This window comes from Salmo salar, chromosome 03 (assembly GCF_965601325.2).
Source record: "Salmo salar chromosome 03, fSalSal1, whole genome shotgun sequence".
Classification (NCBI taxonomy): domain Eukaryota; kingdom Metazoa; phylum Chordata; class Actinopteri; order Salmoniformes; family Salmonidae; genus Salmo; species Salmo salar.
Window position 1 is genome coordinate 58272133 of NC_138293.1, and position 24837 is coordinate 58296969.

The 24837-nt window shown below is 39.8% G+C and overlaps 2 protein-coding genes and 2 pseudogenes across 3 annotated transcripts; 1 reads left to right on the plus strand and 3 right to left on the minus strand.

Moving 5' to 3' along the window:
• Window positions 1-372: 372 nt before the first annotated feature.
• On the plus strand, window positions 373-1261 carry LOC106593231 (interferon a3-like; annotated as a pseudogene).
• A 3519-nt stretch (window positions 1262-4780) lies between these two features.
• Window positions 4781-8263, minus strand: LOC106592586 (interferon a3-like). Its single transcript, XM_014183929.2, has 5 exons — window positions 8249-8263; window positions 8018-8089; window positions 5220-5372; window positions 4980-5078; window positions 4781-4867 (listed from the first exon to the last, which is right to left on the minus strand). Exons 1-5 carry the CDS (start codon window positions 8261-8263, stop codon window positions 4781-4783), a joined length of 426 nt encoding a protein of 141 aa, XP_014039404.2.
• An 8322-nt stretch (window positions 8264-16585) lies between these two features.
• On the minus strand, window positions 16586-19874 carry LOC106592587 (interferon a3-like; annotated as a pseudogene). Its single transcript, XR_014391927.1, has 5 exons — window positions 19219-19874; window positions 18854-18924; window positions 18618-18723; window positions 17191-17268; window positions 16586-16855 (listed from the first exon to the last, which is right to left on the minus strand). The product of XR_014391927.1 is annotated as an interferon a3-like (transcript).
• A 3180-nt stretch (window positions 19875-23054) lies between these two features.
• LOC106589965 (interferon a3-like) lies at window positions 23055-24512 on the minus strand. The gene is made up of 5 exons (XM_014180435.2): window positions 24363-24512; window positions 24135-24206; window positions 23499-23651; window positions 23259-23357; window positions 23055-23141 (listed from the first exon to the last, which is right to left on the minus strand). The coding sequence occupies exons 1-5, from the start codon at window positions 24510-24512 to the stop codon at window positions 23055-23057; spliced, it is 561 nt and encodes a 186-aa protein (XP_014035910.2).
• Window positions 24513-24837: the final 325 nt, after the last annotated feature.

Consider the following 24837-nt stretch of genomic DNA (forward strand, 5'->3'; position numbering starts at 1 on the left):
AGACAGCATCAGATAGATGGCCTATATGTAGAGAGACAGAGGACTGCTGTTTCGCTCCCTCGGATGCTTTCTCCGGTGAGATACATTCAGCCTCTTAATAAACACAGAGAGACAAACAATACGTTTTTGTATTTTATTGTAAAAAATAAAGCTACATTTTTTGGGGAAGCATTGCTTTCCTTTGCATACACGCCACTGCTGACCAGGTGAATCCAGGTGAAAGCTATGATCCCTTGTTGATGTCACTTGTTAAATACACTTTAACAAAGCCAAGACGTTCAACCTCAACTGGAAATCTAAGAGTGAGGCAAACTGCTACTTACTTTGTATACAATGCAGAGCTGGACGAGTATTTTTTTAATTCTTTGCAGAATGCAGAGCGTGTGTCATTGCTGTGACTGGATCCGAAACCACTACTTTCACTTGAGCACAGAATACCTTTCCCTGGTCAACCAGATGGTGGATGGTGAGTTATCAGTACACTACAGTATATTGGAGACTGAATGGATGTATTTGGAAAAACAATCAACCAAGCAAAATAGTTTGCCTTTCTGTTAGAAGACTGTAATCTATATTTGAGTAGCCATAGTAAAAGGGTGCTAGGCTATAATGACAGAGCGACCACGAGAGGCTATTAGGCCAATACTGTCCTTGCAGTATAAGCTATACTTTATGTCAGTCTTGATTGCTCTTGAAGTATTTGACACATGACTTAATAACATAAAATATTGATTGTTTTCCAGGGAGGAGATATCACAAAGCAGAACGCCCAAGTCTTCTTTCCCAACATCACTTTACAGACACATAGATGATGCCGAGGTAAAGACTAGAATTATGACTTATCATGTTCTGATATGCTTTGGTATGGCGGTCTTGACCCAATGTTATATTGATGCCATAACCAAAGCCTATACTGTTTCTAATCTTCTTTTTATATCTTCCTGTGTAGTTTGAGGACAAAGTCAGATTCCTGAACGAGACCATCTATCAAATCACAAAACTGTTTGATGGGAATATGAAGGCTGTCACCTGGGACAAGAAAAAATGGGATGATTTCCTCAACATGTTTGAATGTCAATTTTCAGAACCGCAAGTCCTGTGTATGTTAACTTCTCAGGGCTACGTGGGACGCTACCGTCCCACCTGCGGGACACACTATTCAACAGCCAGTGAAATAGCATGGCGCGAAATACAAAACAACAAAAATCTCATAATTTCATTTTCTCAAACAATCAACTATTTTATTCCATTTTTAAGATAAGACTCTCGTTAATCTAACCACATTGTCCGATTTCAAAAAGGCTTTACAGCGAAAGCATAAAATTAGATTATATTAGGACATAAACTTCACAAGAAAAACCACACAGCCATTTTCCAAGCAAGGACATGCATCACAGAAAACAAAAGTACAGCTAAAATATTCACTAACCTTTGACAATCTTCATCAGATGACACTTCCAGGACTCAATGTTAGACAATACATGTATGTTTTGTTAGATAAAGTTCATATTTATATCCAAAACCCCCATTTTACATTGGCGCGTGATGTTCAGAAAATGTATTGCCACCCAAAACTTCCAGTGAATGAGCACATCAATTTACAAAAATACTCATCATAAACGTTGATAAAATGTACAACAGTTATTGAAAGAATTATAGATACACTTCTCCTTAATGCAACCGCTGTGTCAGATTTCAAAACAGCTTTACGGCGAAAGCACATCGTTCAATATTCTGAGTACAGAGCTCAGCCATCAAAGCAAGCTATACCTGCCAAGTTCTGGAGTCAACAAAACTCAGAAATAGTATTATAAATCTTCACTTACCTTTGCTGATCTTCGTCGGAATGCACTCCCAGGACTCCCACTTCCACAAGACATTTTTGTTTAGTTCGATAAACTCCATATTTATGTCCAAATACCTCCTTTTGTTCACGCGTTCAGATCACTATCCAAAGGCAAAATGCGCGAGCGCAAAACCAGATTAGAAAAGTCCAAATGTTCCATTACCGTTCGTAGAAACATGTCAAACGATGTTTACAATCAATCCTTAGGGTTTTTTTAACATAAATATTCGATAATATTCCAACCGGATAATAGTGAATTCATTTCAGAGGAAAAAGAAGGAACGGCGCCCCTGCGTGCCGGCGCAGTAAAAACTCATAGGTCTCAGGCAGTCCACTGGTTGAGACAGCTCTTATTCTCTCCCCAGTAACAGTAGAAGCATGAAACAAGGTTCTAAAGACTGTTAACATCTAGTGGAAGCCTTAGGAAGTGCAAAATGACCCCACAGACACTGTAGTTTGGAAAAATTAATCTGGATGGTTGTACAGTCGTCTCAAATAAAACTGTGAAGGACCTCGGCGTTACTCTGGACCCTGATCTCTCTTTTGAAGAACATATCAAGACTGTTTCAAGGACAGCTTTTTTCCATCTACGTAACATTGCAAAAATCAGAAATTTTCTGTCCAAAAATGACGCAGAAAAATTAATCCATGCTTTTGTTACTTCTAGGCTGGACTACTGCAATGCTCTACTTTCCGGCTACCCGGATAAAGCACTAAATAAACTTCAGTTAGTGCTAAATACGGCTGCTAGAATCCTGACTAGAACCAAAAAATTTGATCATATTACTCCAGTGCTAGCCTCCCTACACTGGCTTCCTGTTAAGGCAAGGGCTGATTTCAAGGTTTTACTGCTAACCTACAAAGCATTACATGGGCTTGCTCCTACCTATCTTTCCGATTTGGTCCTGCCGTACATACCTACACGTACGCTACGGTCACAAGACGCAGGCCTCCTAATTGTCCCTAGAATTTCTAAGCAAACGGCTGGAGGTAGGGCTTTCTCCTATAGAGCTCCATTCTTATGGAATGGTCTGCCTACCAATGTGAGAGACGCAGACTCAGTCTCAACCTTTAAGTCTTTACTGAAGACTTATCTCTTCAGTAGGTCCTATGATTAAGTATAGTCTGGCCCAGGAGTGTGAAGGTGAACGGAAAGGCTGGAGCAACGAACCGCCCTTGCTGTCTCTGCCTTGCCGGTTCCCCTCTTTCCACTGGGATTCTCTGCCTCTAACCCTTTTACAGGGGCTGAGTCACTGGCCTACTGGTGTTCTCCATGCCGTCCATGGGAGGGGTGCGTCACTTGAGTGGGTTGAGTCACTGACGTGGTCTTCCTGTCTGGGTTGGCGCCCCCCCCCTTGGGTTGTGCCATGGCAGAGATCGTTGTGGGCTATACTCGGCCTTGTCTTAGGACGGTAAGTTGGTGGTTGGAGACATCCCTCTAGTGGTGTGGGGGCTGTGCTTTGGCAAAGTGGGTGGGGTTATATCCTGCCTGTTTGGCCCTGTCCGGGGGTATCATCGGATGGGGCCACAGTGTCTTCTGATCCCTCCTGTCTCAGCCTCCAGTATTTATGCTGCAGTAGTTTATGTGTCGGGGGGCTAGGGTCAGTCTGTTACATCTGGAGTATTTCTCTTGTCTTATCCGGTGTCCTGTGTGTATTTAAATATGCTCTCTCTAATTCTCTCTTTCTCTCTTTCTGTCTTTCTCTCGGAGGACCTGAGCCCTAGGACCATGCCTCAGGACTACCTGGTATGATGACTCCTTGCTGTCCCCAGTCCACCTGGCCGTGCTGCTGCTCCAGTTTCAACTGTTCTGCCTGCGGCTATGGAACCCTGACCTGTTCACCGGACGTGCTTGTTGCACCCTCGACAACTACTATGATTATTATTATTTGACCATGCTGGTCATTTATGAACATTTTAACATTTTAACATTTTGACCATGTTCTGTTATAATATCCACCCTGCACAGCCAGAAGAGGACTGGCCACCCCTCATAGCCTGGTTCCTCTCTAGGTTTCTTCCTAGGTTTTTGGCCTTTCTAGGGAGTTTTTCCTAGGGAGTTTTTCCTAGCCACCGTGCTTCTTTCACATGCTTTGCTTGCTGTTTGGGGTTTTAGGCTGGGTTTCTGTACAGCACTTTGAGAATATCAGCTGATGTACGAAGGGCTATATAAATAAATTTGATTTGATTTGAATTTGATTTGGATAGGCAATCACTTGAAAAATGACAAGCCTCAGATTTACCACTTCCTGGTTGGATTTTTCTCAGGTTTCTGCCTGCCATATGAGTTCTGTTATGCTCACAGACATCATTCAAACAGTTGTAGAACCTTCAGCCTGTTTTCTATCCAAATCTACTAATAATATGCAAATATTTGACTCATGGCCAGAGTAGCAGGCAGTTTACTTTGGGCACGCTTTTCATCCGAACGTGAAAATACTGCCCCCTATCCCAAACAGGATATTACTGCAATGGTACTGCTAGAACCACAAGCATTTCGCTACACCCATTAAAAGATCTGCTAAATATGTGTATGCGATAAATTACAATTTATTTGATTAAAAAAGATTACAGATGTAAAAAAGATTCTGAAGTTAAGTTTGAAAAAATGGGTAAAATATATATTTTTTATTAAAATATTTTTCATTATTACAAAAACAAACATTTCCTATCAGGTTGCAATAATAAATACAGTATGCAATGGCCTTCATAAATACAAAAATAAATGTACGAAAACATTCTTACATTAGGATATGTATAGCCTAAATCAATCACATAATTATTCAGTATAAAAAATGATTTACTCCACAGAGTTGTGGATACAGTACTACACAATAAATAAATACGTTCAAAACAAATAAAAAAATGTGTAAATAAATAGTTGAATAAATAGATATATAAATAAATAATATCTACACAACACACACATAACGCTCATTGGATACTTAATGTTGTGTCTAGTCTATGTAGGTGTGCCAGCACCACTGTCCTTATGTCTTCCCAGCCGCTTGCGCTGTATTCCTGCATAAATGAAATAGACTTGTTAAGATTTGAGAACAGACACATATCATCATATAAATACATCCAGATTTGGTGAATGTACTCTCTTTGTAAGATAAATGGATCAACCTACCTCGCGTTTCAAGTAATTCTTCAGGAACTTGAAGTGAAGGCTCATCTTTTTGTTCACTCTTTTGACAGATTTTGATAGTCTAGTTTTCATAGCCTTTACCTGTTAGAACAAAATACAAATAATTCATTTAATATTATGATTTGATTAACATGTAACCACTTATATTATAATCTAGTAGGATAGTATAATATTTTCCATTTTGCATTAATGTTTAAGAGGCGAAAATCACAAATGACATACGCATTGGTCCAGCTCCGAGGTCTGGCGATAGAGGTCATTCATAAACTTGTCAACTCCTTTCTGGTCCCAGGCGGTGGACTCATATTTACCACTGCTGTACAATTTCTTTATAGCGTTCAGAGTATGCGAAATGAAGGCCATCTGTTCCTCAGCCTAGAAGAAGAGTGAACTGTATTAGTATATGCCTTGTGAATTGATGGCAAATATCAGAAAATTTTTGCAAATTGCATATTCGTTATAACCTAATTATATACGCTGCATTCGGGAAGTGTTCAGAATCCTTCACTATCTGCACATTTTGTTACGTTACAGCCTTATTTTAAAATTGATTAAATATTATTTGTTTCATCAATCTACACACAATAACCCATAATGACCAAGCCAAAACATGTTTTTAGACATTTTTGCTAATTTATTCAAAACAAAAAACAGTTTTTGCTTTATCATTGTGGGCTATTTTGTTTAGATTGATGATGATTTTTTATTTATTTGTAATCAATTTGAGAAATGGTCGGTAACGTAACAAAATCTGGAAAAGGTGAAGGGGTCTGAATACTTTCCGAATTCAGTGTTTAATGTACTCTTAGAAAATGTCACGTCCTGACCAAAGGTAGTTGTTATTTTCTATGGTAGAGTAGGTCAGGGCGTGACAGAGGGTGTTTGTCTGTTTTTGTATTTCTATGTTCAGTTTCTAGTTTTGTATTTCTATGTTGGTGTTGTTTGGGTTGATCTCCAATTGGAGGTAGCTGATCCTCATTACCTCTAATTGGAGGTCATATTTAAGTTGATGTTTGTCCCACCTGTTTTTGTGGGTGATTATCTTTTGAGTAGTGTGTTTTCCTCTCTGCGTCACGGTTTGTTGTTTTTTGTGTATTCAAGTATTTTTCGTGTATTGCATTTAGTTTCACAATAAATATATTACGTGGAACTACGAACACGCTGCATTTTGGTCCGATCCTTCAAACAGCCGTGACAGAATAACCCACCACCAAAGGACAAAGCAGCGAGGAATGGAGCAGCAGGAGAAATGGACTTGGGAGGAAATTTTGGACGGGGAAGGACCCTGGAGTCAGGCTGGGGAGTATCGCCGACCGAAGGAGGAACTTGAGGCAGCGAAGGCAGAGCGGCGTTTCTATGAGGTGCTGTACAAGCCACGAGGCAAGTGCGAGAGGCAGCCCCCCCCAAAATGGGGGGGGGGCACACGGGGAGATTGGCGGAGTCAGGTTGGAGACCTGAGCCAACTCCCCGTGCTTACCGTGGGGAGCGGGTGACGAGGCAAGCACCGAGCTATGCGGTGATGCGCACTGTATCACCAGTGAGCATTCACAGGCCGGTGCGATCTGTGCCCGCGCCCAGCATTGGTCGAGCTAGGTTGAGCATCCAGCCAGAACGGGTGGTGCCAGCTCTACGCTCGAGATCTCCAGTGCGCCTCCACGGCCCAGTATGTCCTGTGCCTGCTCCTTACACTTGCCCTGAGGTGCGTAGTTCCAGTCTGGCGCCTCCTATGCCAGCCCCACGCATCAGGCCTCCAGTGCGCCTGCCCAGTCCGGGGGGTCCTGTTCCTGCTCCCCGCACTCGCCCTGAGGTGCGTGTTACTAGTCTGGCGCCTCCTATGCCAGCCCCACGCATCAGGCCTCCAGTGCGCATCCCCAGTCCGGAGCCTCCAGCGACGCTCCTCAGCCCGGAGCCCCCAGCGGCGGTCTGCAGCCCGGAACCTTCAGCGGCGGTCCGCAGCCCGGAACCTTCAGCGGCGGTCCGCAGCCCGGAACCTTCAGCGGCGGTCCGCAGCCCGGAGCCTTCAGCGGCGGTCCGCATCCCGGAGCCTTCAGCGGCGGTCCGCATCCCGGAGCTATCAGCGGCGGTCCGCATCCCGGAGCCTTCAGCGGCGGTCCGCAGCCCGGAGCCTTCAGCGGCGGTCCGCAGCCCAGAACCTTCAGCGGCGGTCTGCAGCCCAGAACCTTCAGCGGTGGCCTGCAGCCCAGAACCTTGAGTGGCGGCCTGCAGCCCAGAGCCTCCAGCGGCGGCCTACAGCCCAGAACCTCTAGCAATGATCTACAGTCCGATTCTTTCGACGACGATCCACGGTCAGGTGGTAAAGAAGCAGAGGGATCAGTGGGTGGAGTGGGGGTTACGCCCCGAACCCGAGCCACCTCCATGGGGGGAGGCGCTAGATAAGAAGGTTCTGGGTACTGCATATGAGCCGCCATAGACATTAGTCGCCCACCCTACCCTCCCTTTGTGTTTTGTTGTTGGGGGGGGGGGTTGTTGTGTGGGGGGGTTTGTTGTTGGGGGGGGTTTAGTTGTTGATTCTTTTTTTATTTTTTCAGGTGCGGTCAGAGTCCGCACCTTTGGGGGGGGGGGGTACTGTCACGTCCTGACCATAGTAAGTTGTTATATTCTATGGTAGTGTAGGTCAGGGCGTGACAGGGGGTGTTTGTCTGTTTTTGTATTTCTATCTTCAGTTTCTAGTTTTGTATTTCTATGTTGGTGTTGTTTGAGATGATCTCCAATTGGAGGCAGCTGATCCTCGTTACCTCTAATTGGAGGTCATATTTAAGTTGATGTTTGTCCCACCTGTTTTTGTGGGTGATTATCTTTTGAGTAGTGTGTTTTCCTCTCTGTGTCACGGTTTGTTGTTTTTTGTGTATTGAAGTATTTTTTGTGTATTGCATTTAGTTTCACAATAAATATATTATGTGGAACTACAAACACGCTGCATTTTGGTCCGATCCTTCAAACAGCCGTGACAAAAAAAAAGGTTATGGATAGAACTAAACCTGTTTATGCATATTTCTTACCTTGAAATTATTGACTTGTCTGTATTGTTTGTCAGGGAAAGTGATCTGAGGTTCTCGAGAGACTTCATGACCCTAAGATGCCAAAAAATATAAACAAAATATTGCATTATTATCACTGTACCAAAAGGAGTCAGCTAATTTAAATGAAACATAGCAGCTCATGAAATGTTGAAAAGATGACAAGAGCTCAATGACCAGGAACAAGTGAATAAACATGACCCTATATCCTACCATTTTCTGAAGCATCGTTCCGAAAGATAGCCTACTTCGTATAATTCCGAGAAAACAAAGTTGTCCGCAAAGGATAAAGAGATTAAGTGTTCTTCCTGATCGATCAATTTGTCGAATTCCCGAGTTCTGCCATGCTCCAACCTGTGTCGATCCTTTATACAAAGAGTCTGCAAGGTATTCCAAAAGTGAAAGGTGGAAGTTCCCTTACACTTTCATACCTGAGTGTTGTTTTACGTCTGGAGAAAATGCAGGGAAAGGACAGGTGCATCGCTCGAGTAATTCTTACATCTTGATTTATTTGCTATTTTATCATGAAATATTGTCCTTTCAACCAGGATAAACATCTGAACCCATTTTAGTCAGACTATGACCGAAATAAATATCACCATATAGAACAAAATTGAGATTGGCCTTTCACTTCGAAAAGAACAGCAATTTGATGTTTGAAAACGCAACACCTTTTCATTTACACACGGAAACGATGGTATCCAACTACGTTGTAACCACTTACTTAAAGGGTAATTGTGGTTTCTGGACCTCAGCTCATTATGTAAAGATACAGATGTATGGGTTCTATCAATTACACACTCAACATTACTGTATTTCGTTTTAGAAACGGGTTTAAGTGGTCTGATTTATTTTGGTAGACCCGCTCCTTTATGCTCCCGGTTTTCAGAATAAGACACTCGTAGCCTATGCAGCGGACAGGCAGTATAGACTTTGGCAATACTGCTTACCTTGGCATTAGTGCTTAAATTGGAGCCTATATTTCGGGTGCTTTTGAATCTGGGCCTACAGGCACTTGTGAGTAAAATATAGGTCTATCACATAGATCATTTGTCAAAGTATTCCATATTGGTGTGTTTTTATTGGACTTTTATTGGACTTCTATCCAGATATGTGTGTTGATGTTACCTCTGCATCTGTTTGTCTTTCCACTATAGAGACTGAAGAGTAACAGCATGGTTAGCATTGCTATACTCCATTGAACTAACATTCAGAATGTGGAGTTATAATTATGCTGCATGGTATCCAGTAAATGTGTACTTGATAGAATTAATAACTATCCGAATCAACAATGTTTTACAGTGATATGATGATGTCTACCTCTCTGGGCTAGGTGGGACGAATTCGTCCCACCTACGCAACAGCCAGTTGAATCCCGTGGCGCGATTTTCAAATATCTTAGAAATACTATTACTTCAATTTCTCAAACATATGACTATTTTACAGCATTTTAAAGACAAGACTCTCGTTAATCTAACCACACTGTCCGATTTCAAAAGGCTTTACAACGAAAGCAAAACATTAGATTATGTCAGCAGAGTACCCAGCCAGAAATAATCAGACACCCATTTTTCAGCTAGCATATAATGTCACGAAACCCAGAAGACAGCTAAATGCAGCACTAACCTTTGATGATCTTCATCAGATGACAACCCTAGGACATTATGTTATACAATACATGCATGTTTTGTTCAATCAAGTTCATATTTATATCAAAAACCAGCTTTTTACTTTAGCATGTGACGTTCAGAACTAGCATACCCACCGAAACTTCCGGTGAATTTACTAAATTACTCACGATAAACGTTCACAAAAACCATAACAATTATTTTAAGAATTATAGATACAGAACTCCTTTATGCAATCGTGGTGTCCGATTTTAAAATAGCTTTTCGGTGAAAGCACATTTTGCAATATTCTGAGTAGATAGCCCGGCCATCATGGCTAGCTATTTTGACACCCACCAAGTTTGGCACTCACCAAACTCAGATTTACTATAAGAAAAATTGGATTACCTTTGCTGTTCTTCGTCAGAATGCACTCCCAGGACTTCTACTTCAACACCCAATGTTGTTTTGGTTCCAAATAATCCATAGTTATATCCAAATAGCTGCGTTTTGTTCTTGCGTTCAAGACACTATCCGAAGGGTGACGCGCCGGCGCGTATCGTGACAAAAAAATTCAAAATATTCCATTACCGTACTTCAAAGCATGTCAAACGCTGTTTAAAATCAATTTTTATGCGATTTTTCTCGTAAAATAGCGATAATATTCCGACCGGGAGTCGTTGTTTTCGTTCAAAGACTGAAAATCTCAAATGGACTCTTCACGTGCACGCGCGCACCCGTCTCATTGTTCTCAGATCGACCACTATCCAAATGCGCTACTGTTTTTCAGTCATGGACTGCAGAGTCATCATTCAACCTTCTGGCGCCTTCTGAGAGCCTATGGGAGCCTTAGAAAGTGTCACGTTACAGCAGAGATCCTCTGTTTTCAATAAAGATGCTAAAGAAGGCCAAGAAATGGTCAGAGAGGGCACTTCCTGTTTGGAATCTTCTCAGATTTTGGCCTGCCATATGAGTTCTGTTATACTCACAGACACCATTCAAACAGTTTTAGAAACTTTAGGGTGTTTTTTTTATCCAAATCAAACAATTATATGCATATTCTAGTTTCTGGGCAGGAGTAATAAACAGATTAAATCGGGTACGTTTTTTATCCGGCCGTGAAAATACTGCCCCCTATCCATAACAGGATATGGGTATATGTTGCACCCATATGGTAGTTCCAATGCAAATTTCCCATGTACGTCTTACATTTATAGCTGGTTTTGCAATCATAACCAAATGTTTTAACAGTCCACTGAATATGTGGACTCCAGTAGTAAATTGGCAGACGCTTCAGTATTGTTTCTAAGGTATCCGGTGCCGTGACCAATTAAAAGGCACAAATACCATAACTACTCTCCGGAGAACTGGGTATCATTACCTTGGATTTGTTTTAAATTGTCATATATTAAAACCGTGAGTGAGGAAATCTAAACTCTGGACACGGTTGAGAGAGGCGCAGAAATCACCATCAGAGAAGACGTAAACGACAGCAAAGCCATAGAGGCACTAAAAGAAGCGCAATACATTCTACCAATTCCGCTCGAACATGGGAAAAAATCTAATCATGGTTAAGATTGGGAAGCATTTCCCTGCTGACGGAAAAATCCAATCTAATAAAGAAATCAGAGATGCTATTGTGAGTTGGCACAATGCCATAAAATACAAATCTCAAGGTCAATACGTCAATGTTTGATTTTAGCGAAAAACCGATAAAACCAAGATTATTAGATGTACTCAGCAGAACCTCACTTACCATACTATATGTGAAGTAAATAGAGTATGTAGTATCCTTAAAGGTCTTAAGATTGATTTAATTAATTATACCAAATGTTCAGAAAATGTTGAGTAATGTTGTAAAGTAAATATATTACGTTATACATTATGTTGGCTGACAATTTGTTAGTTACGCTATCCTTATGAACCATAAAGCATATCATTACAGCAGTATGTACCGGTAATATATGTTAGCTAGCTACCTAACGTTAGTTGGCTACTAACACATCAAACTAGCTAGTATATTAACTATATGCTATGTAACTACCCAACAGTTATTGACTTGATTATTCACATCATTCTTAGCTTATCAGACCAAATCGGTTTTCTCTCATGCTGATCTTTGTTATTAAATTGTTCAGTAAAATCCAGGGGTTCTTTTTACAGTTTGTTAATTTTTGTTTGAAATAATGGTATGTGCCCCAAATTAGCCTTGATGATGATGATGATGATGATGTGTGAATTCTACCTAATGTGAATGATGACAATGCTAATGATGGCTATGGCTATATTTAAAAAAAAACATTTATTTAACCATGAAAGTCCCATTCAGATATAGAATCATAGGATGATGATGACTAAGACGTTAATTGGAGGTGTAGGTTTCTGATTATGCAGTTTTTATGTTAAGTCTTTATATGATGTTACCTTGTAACAATGAACTAACTGATCATAGCATTGATTGTTCATGACTGTTGGCCAATCAACAAATTAATGATTATTTTCAATCTTGAGATGAATTTCACTGTACTTGTGCAGTCAGTTAATTACACATGTTGTTAAATGGGTCAACAGGTTTATTTCGCAGCCTACAGTCGTGTTTTGAAGTAAATATATTACATCTGCTCATTTGTAGTGCATAGACTCGAGTAGAATCTGTAAGTTCTTGAATGTCCACACGATTTCAATTCGAGCAACCTCCCGGGTACTGTTGTCCTGAAACGATGAAACCCCACAGCAAATTGAATTGAGTAAATGTAACAACGAAAAAAGTGATTCAAATAGAACCATTCCATATAGGCTTCTGTGTTATTTTAACCTTTTGCTACAGAAGTTGCTTCATTTTGCTCAAGTAGCGTTTTGTAGAACGACGTTGTCTCCATGAAAACGTGTCCAATGGTAGAATTCTCATCTGCATTCAACTGTGTGAAACAATTCAATGTAGTATGTGGTATTGTCATATTAGGGAAGACATTTCAACTTGCATGCAAAAAAATATGCTCACGCATTCAGATAAATTCGTTGTCTGTCGTAAAATTATATTTCTAAAGAAATCCATGACAGAAGCTGACGAGGTTTAACAAATACAGTATCTTTCTCACTTGACCTAAAATTATATATGCAATCCAAATCATCTCTCTGTTGGGAAAAATACATTAATGTAAATCAATGTGCTACACAATCATTCCATTAGAGGAGATTCTTTGGCTACTTTAAAAGTTACAGTTTTAACCAACCTGTTGATAAGTGGTGTCTTCAAATAACAAATGAATGTTGAATGTTGATGTACACGTTCTCTTGCAAGAAATGGACCGGAAAACGACCCCTCTTGGTATTTAAAAAAATTATATTGTCAATTGTGTCCACATTCAGAAATTAGAATACAGATTGAGAAATTTTCCCACTTTTCATGCTCGGACACAATCATCAATGGTTTAAGTCAGCCTACTCACAAAATCCTGAATAAGTTTGATGTTGTGCTTATTTATGATTTTTAGAGGAGCGTCCTTCCATGTTCATCCAATCTTACATGTGCAAAATTAAACACTCCACCATGTCAAACTGGTTATCATGATGGTCGGCTTTTAGCATCTAAATCTTAGTGGGGCAAACTCCCCAAAAATGTTTATGCATGTCAGCAAAGCCAACACAACACAAAACAGTACAATGATGGCACGATAAGGGTGCCAAACGGTGCTCACAAACTGTTATGACCAACAAAAAGCTGTCCCAACAGCAGAGATTTCTTTTCAGCACCATGGAGTGAATCCTTACCGCTGCTACACCTGGCAATCAGCAGAGCCTTGTCTGGCAGCGAAACAGTTCATTCAGCCTCATTTACTGCCTTAAAAAAACATAGCTGATATGGCTGACTTGCTTAAACAAATGTGATTTCTACTGATAATTGAAATGTACAAACTACGGCATAATGGGTCTACGAGCGGACAAGAGGCAATCCATAATTCTGATGAAGACATTCATGAGCTAGAAAGGAGGGACGTAGTCAATATAACTATTTGTTCAGCACTTTTGAAATGTACAGTGACAGAATTCAGATCATGGGCCGTTCTTACAGTATTCTCCCTGTACACCAAGTCAGAACCGAAGGATAAAAAAGGAGGCATGTCAGCAGACATTGAAAGCTCTTACAATATTCAATGATTATGTTTCTCTACAACAGGCTATAGGCTACATATGCACCACCAAGTCAGAACAGTAGGTTAAGTTATTAGGGGAAACGGACCAACTTATTAGGATGAGGCACATGAGCTTACTACACAACATACACTTAGTATTACTTTCTTGGCTAGAGTATACATATCACCCTGGCATATTACATCATTTATGCAGCAGCATGCAATACATTTTTAGACTCACCTTGCTGTGCTATGCTCACTTGAACAGGAAAGAGGCACTGCAGTCCATCTTTTGGGCCATTTTGTCATCAAACTTTGTCCTTAAAGTCTGGCGTTCTCTGGATTTAGGACAACTGGGAACTCAAGAAAAACCATGGTCGAATCATGACATCAGTAATCTTCAGGTCGGAATTCTAGAGTTCCTGACTTGGAATTCCGAGTTGGATGACTGTTCAAAACGTATTTTCCCTGTCGGAGATTGTTTTTTGACCCCCGAATTCCCAGCTGTTTGAACTCACTGAAGTCTGAGATTTCCCATTTCCGAGTTCCAGCTGTTTTGAATGCGGCAAAAGTCATGCTGGATTGACAGCATGGCCAATGTATTCAACCTTTCCTGGCCCTTGGTGTTGAAAGGTTTATCCTTTCAATCATGGAAAAGAGACCCTTAAACCCAGACTTGGACCACACACAAGTCTACTGAAAAGCAGGCTAGTTATTTGAAATTAGCCACTGATTACTTCCAAACCACTCATTGTTGAATTTGAAATGTTCAACTTGTTGTGTAATGTTCATGTCTATTGGCCGATGAGCACTTATACATTTTATCAATAATATCTCTTCATATGACAAGGATTGAAAAGGATTTGACAGTAGATTGTCAACATGAGTCATGATGATGATTGAATGTCTAGCTTGCGAGCTAAGATTTTGAAAGCTGGACGTTGACTTTGTCAGTCCAATCAAAGCTACGGTTGATATAACGTGATTTAACGTCATTTTATCTGTGGCCAATGACCTTGAGCCTTCTTGGATGGGCACTTCTAATATAACTCTATGGCAGCACCTGTTAGCAATGTATGTTATTCTTCAATAACACAATATCCAAAGCAAATCAGGGGGTAAAAAATTGGTTTATTCAGAGAGGACAAATCAAGATGTTATGCTGGGAGGTAGATGTTCAGTCTCCCCTGTCCTCAGCTTTTCTCCACCGAACAAAGGAACAGGAGTCCATTTATAACCCCCCACCCTAGCCTGGGGTTAACCAATCAGAAGTCCTTGGCAGTACAACTTGGCAAATAGCAAAATAAAGTATCGTGCCCCCGACTCAATGTACAGACCAATGACAACGTGTCACATGTAGCACAAGTCACTTTGAGTTCAGGAGTGACATTCCACAGATTCTGAACAGATGTTGAACTGAAACCCAACTCCTATTTCCAATTCGCTATTGAAAATTAGTACTCTATTGTTTTGTCCTCTCATCCTCTGAGTTGTGTATTTATCTTCAAAATGTTCTTGAATTTTCAAGCTCTCCATGTAGATTTTGCGGTGTGTCCCAATGAGTGACAGAACACTGAGACAATCAAGGCACAACTAGAGAATATTACCAACCCCTATGCTCTGCATTCTCCGATGGCTGCCCCACCACCACAGAAAGCACTGAGCAAGGCTGAAACACCTGCACCTTGGAGATGCCTTACTCAACAGACCATGTTTGTACGCAGCTTTATGAAGATTTTTTTTAACATTGTTTGCAAAGTGATGTGTGACACGTATTAATACCAAAATGACATGCAAAACAGGCAACAACAACAAAATCAAAACGATATCTTTTGCTAAACAGGTGGGGCATGAAACAGGGCGGTGGGGCTCTGAGTATTATACCATACAGTGTAAACACACATATACACCATTCTAGATGTTAAATAACAACCACATACCATTATACGAATGGATACACAGTATATCTAAAATAACTCTATTCTATCCAGGATTTCCAAGTCTTATGAAAGGACTGTATGCTGCCACATTGGCCTATATAATACACACTTTTGTCTAATTTCATACAATAATTGACCTTGTTTATCCATTGAGAATTATTAGGAGGATCCCCATGATGCCCCCTAAAAAGTTCTCTCTATATATATATATATATATATATATATATTATATATATATATATATATAAAACTAAGCTATATCAATGATTTGTTTTTATTATTTGCCCACCAGCACCCTGCCTCGTTCAGTGGCCTAAACTATTATCCATTAAAAGTATTGCTTGTTTTTTGTCTCTTTTTTTAATATTGTCTTTCCATGTCTTTTTTCATATTTCTCCTCCAATCATAGTAAGACATACAGGTGTTTAATACATTGGACAGACTTTATAAATAAACCTCCACAATGTCAAGTGGGAGCTAAATGTTCCTGGTCCCCCAGCCCCCGATTATCCTCTACTCCTCACCCAGATCTCCCCACCCCCTTCAGCCCACTGCCCCAGTGTGGTTACCACACAAAAACAAACAGGAAAAACAAAAAGAACAGCAACCCTCACAAAGTACAAAAACACATTAAAATTAAGTTACATAAAGAAACAAAACTACAAGCATACATCAACTTAAAGTAGAAATGATCATGTGACTGATCAGCAACAGGTTTAATGTGCATCCCCTCTGATGGGTAGAAAATATAGTATAAATCCACTCTCATTGGTTTCAGACAAGAACGAAATTTGGACAATTTATACAAAATACGTTTTTATTCACATTTTCAATAATATTTTTTCACTGTTTTTTTCAAGTAGACCGGCAATACAGTTCAGTTCAACACAGGTACAAAAGGGAAATACAAAATATAAATAATAAATTATACAAATAAAAAACAATAATTTATGGATTTAAATATAATAAATAGACTGACAGGGTCCCACATGATTGTATTCAAGCTTTATAAACTGGTAAGGGCGTAGCTTCTGAAATGAGTCTGGATGATCAGTACATCTGTGCTGCAAGGATATCCAATCTTTGCAGATGACGTTTTGTCTCTTTCCTGATGAGCTCCCACGCCTGTGCACTGTAGTTCTGAAAAACACAGAACATTTGCAATATTAGTGGGGTGAATTTTCTTAGCAAAATAATGACCATATTGTCTTGAACAACAAAGAAAGGACTGGTGCCGTATGTATTAAGCTTCTTAGAGAAGGAGTGCTGATTTAGGATCAGTTTTGTCTTTTAGATCACTATAAATAAGGACAGAGGAGACCTGATACTAGATCAGCACTTCTCTGAGATGCTTGATACATATGTCCCCAGAACACACTTTTTTTTTAAAGAACACTGCTCCTGTTTAGCCTAGCCTAGTTTATATTCATTTGATTACAAGTATTAAACATGTTTCCATACGAAACCAAACTCACCATTTTTCTCAGAACATTCTTATTCAACTTCTTGAAGTAGCGTTTCAGTCTCCTCTCAGGTTTCATGGCAGGTGATACCTGTTGGACAAAATTAAACAAAACATTAGCATCATACAGATGATTCCTATAGTTGGCCGCCCGGCCAAACTGAGCAATCGGGGGAGAAAGGCCTTGGTCAGGGAGGTGACCAAGAACCCGATGGTCACTCTGACAGAGCTCCAGATTTCCTCTGTGGGTTGGGAGAGCCTTCCAGAAAGACAACCATCTCTGCAGTACTCCACCGATCAGGCCTTTAAGGTAAAGTGGCCAAACGTAAGGCACTCCTCAGTAAAAGGCACATTGCAGCCCACTTGGAGTTTGCCAAAAGGCACCTAAAGGACTCTCAGACCATGAGAAACAAGTGTCTCTGGTCTTATGAAACCTATTTGGCCTGAATGCCAAGCATCACATCTGGAAGAAACCTTGCACCATCCCTACGGTTAAGCATGGTGGTGGCAGCATCATGCTGTGGGGATGTTTTTTATTGGCAGGGACTGGGAGACTAGTCAGGATCGAGGGAAAGATGAACGGAGCAAAGTGCAGAGACATCTTGATGAAAAACTGCTGCAGAGCACTCAGGACCTCAGACTGGGGCGAAGGTTCACCTTCCAACAGGACAATGACCCTAAGCATACAGCCAAGACAACGCAGGAGTGGCTTCGGGACAAGTCTCTGAATGTCCTTGAGTGGCCCAGCCAGAGCCTGGACTTGACCTGATCGAACATCACTGGAGAGACCTGAAAATAGCTGTGTAGCGACGCTCCCTATCCAACCTGACAGATCTTGAGAGTATCTGCAGAGAAGAATGGCAGAAACTCCCCCAAATACAGATGTGCCAAGCTTGTAGCATGATACCCAAGAAGACTCAAGGCTGTAATCACTGCCAAAGGTGATTCAACAAAGTACTGAGTAAAAGGTCTGAATACTTATGTAAATGTAAAATTTCTGTTTTTTATTGTTAATTCATTTGCAAAAATGTCTAAAACACGGTTTTTGCTTTGTCATTATGGGGTATTGTGTGTCGATTGATGAGGGGGGAAATCTATTTAATCAATTTTAGAAAAAGGCTGTGACGTAGCAAAATGTGGAACAAGTCAAGGGGTTGAATACTTTATATGCACTTTATACGTAGACTTTTTCACATGTAGAGTTAGTAGGCTACACCTAAACCAGGGCTCTCCAATCCTGTTCCTGGAGAACTACCTTCCTGTAGGTTTTCACTCTAACTCTAATCTACCACACCTGATTAATTAGCTGGTTGATAAACTGAATCAGGTAGTTACAACTGGAGTTGGAGCGAAAACCTACAGGAAGGTAACTCTCCATGAACGGGGTTGGAGAACCCTGACCTAAACAGGGATTATACTTTAAATAGACCCATTACTTACACAGGAATTAAGGTTCTCCAATTGGCGTTCTAGAATGTTGAGGAAATCGTCCAGGTTTTGTGATTTGATAGATGGTCTCTTTCAGGAACCTGACTTTGTCCTCAACCTACACAGGAAGATATAAAAAGAAGATTAGAAACAGTATAGGCTTTGGTTATGGCATCAATATAACATTGGGTTAAGACCGCCATACCAAAGCATATCAGAACATGATAAGTCATAACTCTAGTCTTTACCTCGGCATCATCTATGTGCCTGTAAAGTGATGTTGGGAAAAAGACTGGGGCATCCTGCTTTGTGATATCTCCTCCCAGGAATACAATCAATATAGTATGTTAAGTCACGTGTCAAATACTTCAAGCGCAATCAAGACTGACATAAAGTATAGCTTATACTGCAAGTACAGTAGGCCTAATGTAGATATACTCTCTTGATCGCTGTCATTATAGCCTTAGCGCCCTTTTACTATGTATATTCAAATATAGGCTAACAGTTTTCTAACACAGATGCTAAACATGAAACATATGACTATTTTACTTGGTTGGTTGTTTTGCTGTCCTTAATACATGCATTCAGTCTCCTCTTACAGTGTGCTGGTAACTCACCATCTGGTCCAGCAGGGAAAGGTATTCTGAGCTCAAGTGACCGTAGTGGTGTTGGATCCAGTCACAGCAATGACACACGCTCTGCATACTGCAAATAATAAGAAAAAAACACGTCCAACTCTGCATTGTATACATTGTAAATAGCAGTTTGTTTCGCTGTTAGTTTTCCAGATGAGTTTGAACATCTTGGCTGTGTTAAGTAGTTTTATGTGGAATTTGGAAAGAGAAAACTGTATGGAGAATTTCCCCTGATCAACCTACCGGAGGCGGGAACTTTCATTTTCCAGACTAGCACATGCAGCAGTATGAATTCCATGCCTGCTCCTTCTCCTGGACGAACAAATCACAGTAAATCTATACACATTCTCCTTGAAATCAGCTTTAAATTATAGTTGAACCACAAGATAAGATTATTCCATTTAGATATCGGCTAGACTATTACTATAGCGAGAAAATGCTATTCGCGAGCTTTGCTTTCAACTGCTAATAACTTCGCGTGAACCGATAAAAAAAAAGTCTGATAACAAAATCGTCGAAGTCGAAATAAAACCCACACTTCTTAATTAAGAAATGTAGCCATATAAGACCTTCATTTAGTGGGTTTCGTTCAAAGTTAGTCCTCTGCAGTTGCGCTACAAATGAAAAGTGAATGGGAGACGTCAGTGTAGGGAAGTGGTCACCAAAACTGTCTGCACGATCCTGGAGAACAGCAGGAGATGGTGCAGGCTTTTGTTCCAACCCAGGACAAACACACCTGTTCCATTAGGGTCTTGATAAGACGTCATAGGTGGTTTCATATTGAAATGTCATGTTATAGGCTAAAATTTCAGATGTAGCGTAATTATTCTGCAGAAGTTATTCATTAAATGTCTCAGGGTTGGAGTGTTGATCTAGGATCAGGACCCACTCCCTCCATTCATTATAATCTATAAGACAAAACTGATAATAGATCAGCACTTCTACTCTCTGAGATGCTTTATAAATACGGGCCTTGGTTTTATTTGATATAGCCTTACTATGTCTTATGTATGAAATATGTTTTTTTCTATTGGGGACCAGCCATGAGGATGAATCATAAGAGTGACACTTGAAACATGATTCCAAAGAGTCAGAGAGCTATATTTCCCTTCACATATATCATACATTTATTGCCTATAGTTTTACAGGCATGGCAATAACATTAGCAACAGGTCTGCGGCCACAACGCAGGACAACTGATAGAATATTTGACCTTGTGGCAACGTCCAATGTGCTGAAGCGGCTGACGTATTCATACGTTTTAGCTCTAGTAGTGATACATGTCAATGGTGCTGAAACGTCTTATGTCACATGACACGTTTTCGGTGGACGCATTTTGGGGCTTTCCCAGCTGTTTTACACAAGTTGTGTGATGTCATCAGTTTCCCCTGAGTCTTCTCCCCAGTAATCATAGACACCTTTGGCTGAGGTATCGAATTGGGTAGGGAATATGTAGTTTGAAGAGCGTTTGCACATTGGGAAGATTTCGCCAAGATATTATAATAGAATGTTGATGTCTAGCCGACATATAAAGGATGTAGAACTGTAGAATTTAGAATGTGTAACACGTCAATGAGCAAACAATGTCTAAACTGCATCATCCCTATGTATACAGGATACATCGTGCCTACCCACTAAGCACGGTGCTGTCTGGACCGGCCTACTTTATTTGGTTTGTTAATTTCAATCTCCATGTATAAATTTGGACAGCACAGTACAGTAGAGAACAGCAGAGTACAATTCATTACAGTGGAGTGTACAGTAGAGTACAGTTCATTACAGTACAGTCTACAGTACAGTACAATGCAGTAGAGCACAGTAGAGTACAGTTCATTACAGGACAGTGTACACTAAAGTAAAGGAAAGTAAAGTATAATTCAGTACAGTAGGGTACAGCACAGTAGAGTGTAGCCTACTTTACTCTAATGTACTAAACTGTACTCTGCTCTACTGAATTAAACAATACCGTACTGTACTGAATTAAATTTGGCTGTAATACACTTTACTGAATTAATATCTACTGTACTTTACTGTACTCTACTGTGCTCTATTGTATTGAACTGTGCCATACCACACTGTGCTGTTTAAACGTGTGAAACACAGCCTATATGATTGGTTCAGATTTGGTCTGGTCATTCCATTTTGGTCGTTCAGCAGACACTTTTATTCACAGTGACTTACAGTGCATTCAACTAAGGTACAGTGCATTCGGAAAGTATTCAGACTCATAGATTTTTTCAAATTGTGTTACTTTACAGCCTTACTCTAAAATGGATTAAAAAATATTTTTGTCAATCGAGACAGAATACCCCATAATGACTACGCAAACGCAGGTTTTAGAAATGTTTGCAAATTCATAAAAAATAATTATTCTATCCACATACTGTCCATAATGTCAATACATCCCATCCCAACACACACACAAACACACACACACACACACACACACACACACACACACACACACACACACACACACACACACACACACACACACACACACACACACACACACACACACACACACACACACAAGTAGTGTTTTCTTTGCAGCAATTCGACTGTGAATGACTGATTCAGGCAGTCTCCCCTGAACACTTGATGTTGAGATGTGTCTGTTACTTGAACTCTGTGAAGCATTTATTTGGGCTGCAATTTCTGAAGCTGGTAACTCTAATGAACTTCTCCTCTGCAGCAGATGTAACTCTGGGTCTTCCTTTCCTGTGGCTGTCCTCATGAGAGCCAGTTTCATCATTGCGCTTGATGGTTTTTGCGACTGCACTTGAAGAAACGATCAAAGTTCTAGAAATTTCCCGCATTGACTGACATTCATGTCTTAAAGTAATGATGGACTGTAATTTCTCTTTGCTTATTTGAGCTGTTCCTGCCATAATATGGACTTGGTCTTTTAGCAAATAGTGCTATCTTCAGTATACCACCCCTATCTTGTCACAACACAACTGATTGGCTAAAACGCATTAAGAAGGAAAGAAATTCCACAAATTAACTTTTAACAAGGCACACCTGTTAATTGAAATGCATTCCAGGTGACTACCTCCTGAAGCTGGTTCAGAGAATGCCAAGAGTGTGCAAAGCTGTCAAGGCAAAGGGTGGATACTTTAGAGAAATATAAAATATATTTTGATTTGTTTAACACTTTTTTGGTTACTACATGATACCATATGTGTTATTTCATAGTGTTGATGTCTTCACTATTATTCTACAATGTAGAACATTTTCAAAAATAAAGAAAAGCCCTTAGGTGTGTCCAAACTTTTGACTGGTACTGTATATTTATTCTCGTGACTCCAACATATTTCCATGTTTCTTATGTCCATTCTTTTACATTTAGATTGGTGTGTATTGTTGTGTATTGTCAGATATTACTGCAGTGAATACAAGCATATCGCTAAACCCGTTAAAACATCTGCAACATGTGTGTATGCGGTAAATTACAATTTATGTGATTAAAAACGATTACAGCTGTAGAGGACACATTTATTTAATTAAAATTTATTTTATTAGAACAATAACAAACATTTCATATCATGTTGCAATAATAAATACAGTATGCAATGGCCTTCATAACAGCAACAACAAAACAAAATGCACGAAAACATTGTTACATTAGGCTATGTATAGCCCAAGTCAATCACAGAATCAGTATAAAAAAATGATTTACTCCACAGAGTTGTGAATACATTACTACACAATAAATAAATATGTTCAAAAACAAAAAAAGTAAACATGTAAATAGATAGTTCAATAAATACATACATAAATAAATAATATGTACACAACACACACATAACGCTCATTGGCTACTTAATGTTGTGTCTAGTCTTTGTAGGTGTGCCAGCACCACTGTCCTTATGTCTTCCCAGCCGCTTGCGCTGTATTCCTGCATAAATGAAATACACTTGTTAAGATTTGAGAATAGACACATGTTGTATCATCATATAAATACATCCAGATTTGGTGAATGTACTCTCTTTGTAAGATAAATGGATCAACCTACCTCGCGTTTCAAGTAATTCCTCAGGAACTTGAAGTGAAGGCTCATCTTTTTGTTCACTCTTTTGACAGATTTTGATAGTCTAGTTTTCATAGACTTTACCTGTTAGAACAAAATACAAATACTTAATTTAATATTATGATTTGTTTAACATGTAACCACTTATATTATAATCTAGTAGGATAGTATAATATTTTCCTTTTTGCCTTAATGTTTAAGAGGCGAAAATCACAAATGACATACGCATTGGTCCAGCTCCGAGGTCTGGCGATAGAGGTCATTCATAAACTTGTCAACTCCTTTCTGGTCCCAGGCGGTGGACTCATATTTACCACTGCTGTACAATTTCTTTATAGCGTTCAGAGTATGCGAAATGAAGGCCATCTGTTCCTCAGCCTAGAAGAAGAGTGAATTGTGTTAGTATTTGCCTTATGAATTGATGGCAAATATCAGAAAATTTGAGCAAATTGCATATTCGTTATAACCTAATTATATACGCTGCATTCGGAAAGTGTTCGGAATCCTTCACTATCTGCACATTTTGTTACGTTACAGCCTCATTTTGAAATTGAATAAATATGATTTGTTTCATCAATCTACACACAATAACCCATAATGACCAAGCCAAAACATGTTATTCGACTTTTTGGCTAACTTATTAAAAGCAAAAGACTGTTTTTGCTTTATCATTATGGGGTATTGTGTGTAGATTGATGATGATTATTTATTTATTTGTAACCAATTTTAGAAATGGTCGGTAACGTAACACATTTTGGGAAAGTTGAAGGGGTCTGAATACTTTCCGAATTCAGTGTTTATTCCAATCTCAGAAAGAAAGGTTATGGATAGAACAAAACCCTTTTTATGCATATTTCTTACCTTGAAATTATTGACTTGTCTGTATTGTTTGTCAGGGAAAGTGATCTGAGGATCTCGAGAGACTTCATGACCCTGAATTGCCAAAAAATATTAACAAAATCTTGCATTATTATTACTGTACCAAAAGGAGTCAGGTAATTTAAATAAAACATTGCAGCTCATGAAATGTTGAAAAGATGACAACTGCTCAATGACCTGGAAGTGAATAAACATTACCCTATATCCTACCATTTTCTGAAGCATCGTTATGATGTTGTTGCTGAACACTTGGAACATGCTCGGAGACCGAGGCAGTGTCCTCATCCACGTGCATCCGATGGTTTTATTCCAGGTGCAAATCGTCATGACCAAGCACATCCAAAAGCTGATTGAACCCATTTTAGCGTAGATAAACTGTAGTTCTCGTTCTGTCCGCAATCAACGTTAATGCCCTTCCGAAAGATAGCCTACTTCGTCTAATTCCTACAAAAGTAAGTCTTCCGAAACGGATAAAGGGATAACGTGTTCTTCCTGACTGATCAATTTCTAGAATACACAAGTTCTGCCATGCTCCAACCTGTGTCGATCCTTTATACAAAGAGTCTGCAAGGTATTCCAAAAGTGAAAGGTGGAAGTTCCCTTACACTTTCATACCTGAGTGTTGTTTTACGTCTGGGGAAAATGCAGGGAAAGGACAGGTGTATCGCTCGAAGAATTGTTACAT

Coding starts and splice junctions, on each gene's coding strand:
- LOC106592586 (XM_014183929.2), bottom strand. Junction 5,373..8,017: donor GACAAGTCAATAATTTCAAG/GTAAGAAATATG, acceptor CTCTTCTTCTAG/GCTGAGGAACAGATGGCCTT. Junction 5,079..5,219: donor CCTCGGAGCTGGACCAATGC/GTATGTCATTTG, acceptor TTGTTCTAACAG/GTAAAGGCTATGAAAACTAG.
- LOC106589965 (XM_014180435.2), bottom strand. CDS start 24,512: ATGGGTTCAATCAGCTTTTGGATGTGCTTGGTCATGACGATTTGCACC. Junction 23,652..24,134: donor GACAAGTCAATAATTTCAAG/GTAAGAAATATG, acceptor CTCTTCTTCTAG/GCTGAGGAACAGATGGCCTT. Junction 23,142..23,258: donor GGAATTACTTGAAACGCGAG/GTAGGTTGATCC, acceptor TCATTTATGCAG/GAATACAGCGCAAGCGGCTG.